General features: G+C 51.8%; 1 protein-coding gene across 1 annotated transcript in view; it reads right to left on the reverse strand.

Moving 5' to 3' along the window:
* Positions 1-6,166, reverse strand: part of CEMIP (cell migration inducing hyaluronidase 1) — a 72,222-nt gene that overhangs the window by 10,517 nt on the left and 55,539 nt on the right. Inside the window, exons 19-21 of the mRNA XM_007470083.1 lie at positions 5,602-5,782; positions 4,046-4,261; positions 649-860 (exon numbers count right to left, since the gene is read on the reverse strand). Of these exons, the coding sequence (XP_007470145.1) occupies positions 649-860; positions 4,046-4,261; positions 5,602-5,782 (609 nt within the window). The remainder of the gene's footprint in view (positions 1-648; positions 861-4,045; positions 4,262-5,601; positions 5,783-6,166) is intronic.

Below are 6,166 nucleotides of genomic sequence, written 5' to 3' on the forward strand. Positions count from 1 at the left end.
AATGAACGTTCTTTCAATAGGGCTGGAGTGAAAGGGCCAGGATCTGTAAGACCTGGATTCAGCCCCTTCCTGGTCCAGCCTGACTGTGGGGCCCATTTCAGCTCTTTGGGTATCATTTTCTGCAACTGATAAATGTCTGTCTCACGGGACTACTGTGACAAGTTAATGACGTGCATAGAAAATACGTGAACGTAAATACATGAAGCTCTCTCCAGATGCCCTCAGCTTAATCCCTCTACCTCGCAGAGCTTTGTTCCCGCCCCCTCCCCCCCCCCCCCCCAAAGCGTAAAGCCAGGTCCTGGGTGAAACGCCTACCAAACACTGTCCCACTCGATCCCCATTGCAGCTCTGCAGAATAAGACTATCCCCATCTCCTAGATGAAGGAACTAAGGTTCCCAGGGGTGAGATGCCCTGCCCGGGGTCACCCACACCCAGAACGGGGGCTCAGCCCAGGTCTTCTGATTCTTAACCACCGAGTGACGTCACGTCTAGATCCATCCTCGTGCAGGGATGACATGGGCGAGCCTGAGGGTCTGTGAGCGGGAAGCCCGGGGCTTTGCAACGACGCATCGTTATCACTGCTGCTTTGAGCTCAGCCAGAGCAGCTGTCCCCATGTCACACTGCTCCTAACCAGGCACCCACTCACTTGTTGAAGTTGATGAGCCAGATGGTGAGCTCGGCGGGGGCCGTCTGGTCCCAGTGGATGGTGTAGCCCTTCCGCAGGGTGATGACTGGCTGGTACTGCTGGTAGTGGGTGCTCCTGGTCAGAGCCCCCTCCAGGGAGAGAGGGTGGCTAGGGAAGTCATTCTTGATGATCTTCATTCGCAGATTACTGGTCTTGTAGGCCTGAATGTACATCTTTTAAAGCCCGGAGAGGAAACACACAACAAGGCAACGACAAGGGATTATTCCAAGAGCGTCTGGTTAGCATCTGACTACAGCCTACACTTGCAAAAGGACTCTCTCTTCACAGAGCCCTTTTTAGAAAGCTTGAATGAAAGAAGGCCAAATAAGGGGGCATCTCTTTCTGCTGGTGAATGCAGCCTGAGCCGTACCGTGCAATCCAGCTAACGCTTTCTGTACATCTTCAAAAAAAGTGTAGAGGGGAGACCAGTGGAAACTTGAGGGGAGTCTGCTTAATAGTCAGCGAATTGTGGAAAAGGAGGGGTATCAGGAAAGAGGAGGAAGGGAGAGAGTTTTATGACACTTCTGCTGCAGACGCAACTCCCCTTTAACCGGCTGCTGTTCTGTCTGTATTTGAGAAAGAGCCTGATGTGTTGCTTACTTCTCTCTCTGATTCTCAGTGTCTGGCCTGTGTGGCCAGGCCGTGTGGCTATCAGTGCACATCGGGGGATGAGTGGCATCTCATTTCGGAGACAAACGTGAAAGCAAGACTGTCAGCCACTGAGTCCAAGGGACAAAACAAAAGAGCCTGGATGATTTGGGCCACCCTTGGTTTAAAAGACTGTGTCCTGATAGAGAACGGACCTGTGGTTGCCAAGGGGAAGGGAGGGAGGGAGAGAGGGATGGACTGGGAGTTTGGGGTTGGCAGACGCAAGCTGTTATATTTAGAACGCATAAGCAACAAGGCCCTACTGTACAGCATGGGGGACTATAGTCAGTATCCTGGGATAAACCATAATGGAAAAGAACATTAAAAAAAGAATGTCTGTATGTGTATAACTGAGTCACTTTGTTGTACAGCAGAGATTGGCACAGCATTGCAAATTAACTCGACTTCAATAAAACATTCGTTAAAATAAATAAAACACTGTGTCCTGTTTTAGGACCCGTCCCATTTCATTAGGTGACATCCCTGTAGCTGTGGCCAAGAGAGACCATCGCATCAAGATGCAATAATGTTGTGCCTTTGGAAAGAAGGGGTTATCTTCCCCTCTAGTTGTATCACGTATGAAATGGGAAGAGAAACTTCAACCCTGCCCTAGTATGGCGGTGTCATGGGTATAAGAATTTAAAGGTATAGTAAAGCCTTTTGCAAGCTGCAAAGTGGAGGGAGGGGATTATTAATAATAATTCACCGGTAGCCAGGTATGGTAACCTCCAAGCTCTAACTAACAATCAGCCCCTTTCGGCAGAAAATAAGCGATGTATCAGAAAGGAAGGGTGGGAGGGAAGCTCAGGATCAAGGCTCCACATGGGATGTCTCACCCCTGAATCAGGGATGCTATAATGCCCGCAGTGTGCCTGCAAGCCTTAAGTGTTTGGTCAGCCTTTAGTTATTCAGGTCATGACCCCAATCTGTCAGCTCCTTCTGACTCTAGTTCCCTTCTTATCTGCCCTAGACCATGAGGTCAACCACTCGCTCCCGTAGCATCAAATCCTTTGCCCTGCGCACCCATGCAGCAGATGCCTCGGCCTGGATCATTCCACGGGTCCACCTCCTCTGCAGGGCTCTGGAGCAGGGCTGAGAAAGTCCTGCAGCCAGGAAGAACGGTGCCCCTTCCATGCTCCGTCTACAGTCTCCACTGGGTTTGCAGCACCACCTGGCGCTCCTTCCGCACGCCTCTGTCAGCATCTTCCAGTCTCCACGGCACCTCTTCCCAACCTGATCACTCTCTGCAGGCCACCCAGCTCAGGCCCACTCTCTGCCCTCTCACTGCATGACCTCCCCTTCTACTGCGGAAAGAAATACCTTGGACCTCCCTGCCCCTGGCCCCTGACTTCCTCTGTGCCCCCCTCCTGCTAACGATCCCTCCCGCCTCCGCTGGCACCCGCTCCCAGCACGGCCCCGCCTCCAGGGGCCCACCTTGCCCCCCACGGCCCTTCCCCTTCACTGGCACTAGCACCCTGCCCCATCCCTCCCCAGACCCGAAATCACTTTTAGCTCTTTTCTCTTTTTGGGGGGCCCGTGCCTCGGGGCTTGTGGGATTTCAGTTCCCTGAGGGATCGAACCCAGGTCCCATGCAGTGAAAGCATGGAGTCTTAACCACTGGACCACCAGGGAAGTCCACGTTTGTCTCTTTCCTAATGCCCGGGATGCTGATGCCCACAGTGGTGAGAGTAATGCCTCCCTGTGGGATGGTTGTGAGGATTCCTCATTCCTACGTTTTCCTGCCCCTTCGGGGGTCACTGGGCTCATGTGCTTCCCTCCCGATCTGACAGCTCTTCGTTTCCTCGGGGGCTCTCTCCCCTTGCTCATCTAGTCCTCAGCTCTCCTTCCAAATAACAACAGTAACAATACTACAGTAACTCACATTTTCACATTCCGGGCACTGACTCAGCCTGCTGTCCCATGTGGCCACTGGGCACTGGAAATGTGGCCGGTGTGGCTGAGGACCCAAATTTTAAATCTCATTTTAATTAATTTAAATTTCAAACCAAAAGCGGGGTAAAATAGTTTTCCAGCTAAATAGTTAAACATAGCTTTATTGTTTTGGTAGGACTAGCTTTTACTTTAATTGTAGAAAATTCGAATCCAAACCGAGTGGGCTATAAGTATAAAATATGCAGGGAGTTTCGAAGACTTAGAACAGGAAAAAAATACGAATGTAAAGTGCCTCATTAATGATTTTTTTATACTGATGACATGTTGAGATGATAGTATCTTGAGTATATTGAGTTTAACCAAGTATATTATTAAAATAGATTTCACCCATTTCTTTTGCCTTTTCAACGTGGCTTACTAGAACATTTAAGATCACCTGGACGGCTTGCATTGTATTTCTGGTGGAGAGGGCTGGTAAAGCACTCCATGTGCTCATTAAAAGGGTTCAACTATTATCCTGATTTTTACAGATGAGGAAATTGACACTCCAGGAGTTTAGGTAACTTGCCCAAGGTCACACAGTTAGTAGGTGCCAAAGCCTGACTTCTTTTTCTAAGCATTCTGCTTACAAAGTGTTTTCACTTGGACTTTCTGAAAATCCTACTGGGTTACCAGAAAAAAATAAAACGAAAGAAAGAAGAAACCTATGTCCCTTTGTGGCCTGGCACAGAGGCAGGCATGCAGTAGGCTCTCACTCAACGCTTGTCCCATGAGTGAGTGACTGGTGACACTGAGGGGGTATGCCCTGCATCCCCACCTGCGCATAGCGCCCGCTGCAGATGGCGCCTCTCCAGTCCGGAACGTTGATGCAGTCTGGGTGCCGGACCAGCCAGTTGTCGTCCTTGGTGAGGTAGGACCCAGGGTACTCGGACACGGAGCCATCCACGTCATGGAACACCGACGTCTTGTCCCCGTCCATATCCAGCTGGTTGAACCAAGGCCCAGGCTCTCCGAAGAACACTCTGGAAGTAATCTAAACACAGCCCAGGAATGTGAGGCTGGACCAGAAGGTGAAGGGAAGCAGCAGCTGTCGTCAGGCCAGGACGAAGTTTCCGATTTCCAGACATGACAAACCAGCCAAACCAAAGATGCTCTGGGGCAGCACAGGAAAGCGCATGGCTGACCTCTCGGATGGGGCCAGAGAAACAGCCAAACGTTCACTGTGCCTCAGCTCTCGGACCCAGCACGTTATTTTGGCCTCTGCTCACTGGAGGGTTGGCTGCTGTGTGTGACCCTGGAGAGAGCTCTAATACGTGGCTTAAAACACTGCAGGGATGGGGAGGCAGGCACAGGAGTGTGTGCGTGTGAGAGTGTGTGTGTGCACGCGTGAGTGGGTGTGAGTGTGTGCGTGCGTGAGCGTGTGCACGCACGCGTGTCTGCGTGGATGGTGTGCGCGTGCGTGCGTGAGTGGGTGTGAGTGTGTGTATGTGGAGAGGGAATGAGGCTGAGTGGCAGTGAATGTATGAGAAAGTACATATACATGTATAATAAACGCACACACACACGTCGCGTGGATATGCGGGAGACAGAACGTGGGTGAGTGTGCGGTGTGTTTCAGGAAGTCAGTCTTTCAACATGAGCCCTTGGAGATTTCCATGACTGACCTCTTTCAGGCCCTCCATGGCCTGAGTAAGGAAATTCAGTAACTTGAGTTTCACATCTTCTCCCTCAGGCTGCCAGGAACTGGGCAGACAGGCAAAGGGCAGGAGCAGAGGGCTGGAGGAGGAAGGGAGGTCTGGGCAAGCTGTAACCCAGAGAAAAGGCACCAGGAGCCCCGGACCTGCCTCGTCTCAAAGCGCAGCCCTTTGTCCTGACCTCCCCACCCACGGCTCCTAACTTGTTTGCTGCCTAGGGCTAGGAGGGCCCTGTTTATGTTCCACTCTCCGGGAGAAATTAAACAGAGCATCTTCAGCAACGATTCCTTTGGGAATTGCTGGGGGTTGTTTTAGATGAATTGTGCTAACTGAAGTGGCCCGGTCACCAGACTCGGTAGGTCGAACCCAAGAGCCTTGGAGGAACAGAGCCTCAGAACCTTGAGGGCAGTGGAAAGTTCCTTCTGAGGCTTGGGTGGGTTCTGAGCAGGGTGAGGGCAAGGGGGCATTTACCCAGACTTGACCTGTGGGGCAAACTACACTTGTACTTTTCCAGTTTGGATGCAGACAGACCTGGGACGTGGCCCAGCCTGCTTGGAGAAGAATGTTCAACCCCTGTGGTGGTGGCAACGGCTCAAACTCCAGGCCCCCCAGGGACCTGTGAATCACCGACCAAAGTCTGGGTTTGCCGGGAGCTTGGCCTGGCGCCTCGAGGACTCACCGGGACGTCCTCAAAGGCAATGCCGGTTACGTTGTTATGGGGGCAGCTCTGCCAGGCGTTGTTCAGACGGAAGGCCAGGGCGCTGGTGTGCCGGCCCTCCAGGGCTGCAAACTTGCGGAAAGTGCAGTTCTGGATGTTGATGGGGCCGTCGTAGAACTGAATTCCTCGGATCGGGAAATTCCTACAGAGTCAAGGAAGACAGATGTCAGGCTGACTGCCATGTTGTGCCACCACATTGTTTACACCCTCCGAGGTGGATGGTAAGAGACCTTCTGGGTAAACCATTCCTGATTCCCACCCCCAAAACTCCCCCTATAACAGAACATTATTGATGCATTAATTAATTCACTGAGAGAGCATTTATGGACACAGTAAATGTCAATAAATGATTACTGGATGAATTATTAGAAGGATGGATGGATGGATGGAGAGATGGATGTCTAGCTGCTGGCTTGGGGTTTGAGAGACGGTCCTCTATACAAACATTTCCCCAGGGCTTCCCTGGTGGCGCAGTGGTTGAGAGTCCGCCTGCCGATGCAGGGGACGTGGGTTCGTGCCCCGGTCC

The sequence above is a fragment of the Lipotes vexillifer genome, unplaced genomic scaffold (genome assembly GCF_000442215.2).
Source record: "Lipotes vexillifer unplaced genomic scaffold, Lipotes_vexillifer_v1.1 scaffold532, whole genome shotgun sequence".
Lineage (NCBI taxonomy): Eukaryota > Metazoa > Chordata > Mammalia > Artiodactyla > Lipotidae > Lipotes > Lipotes vexillifer.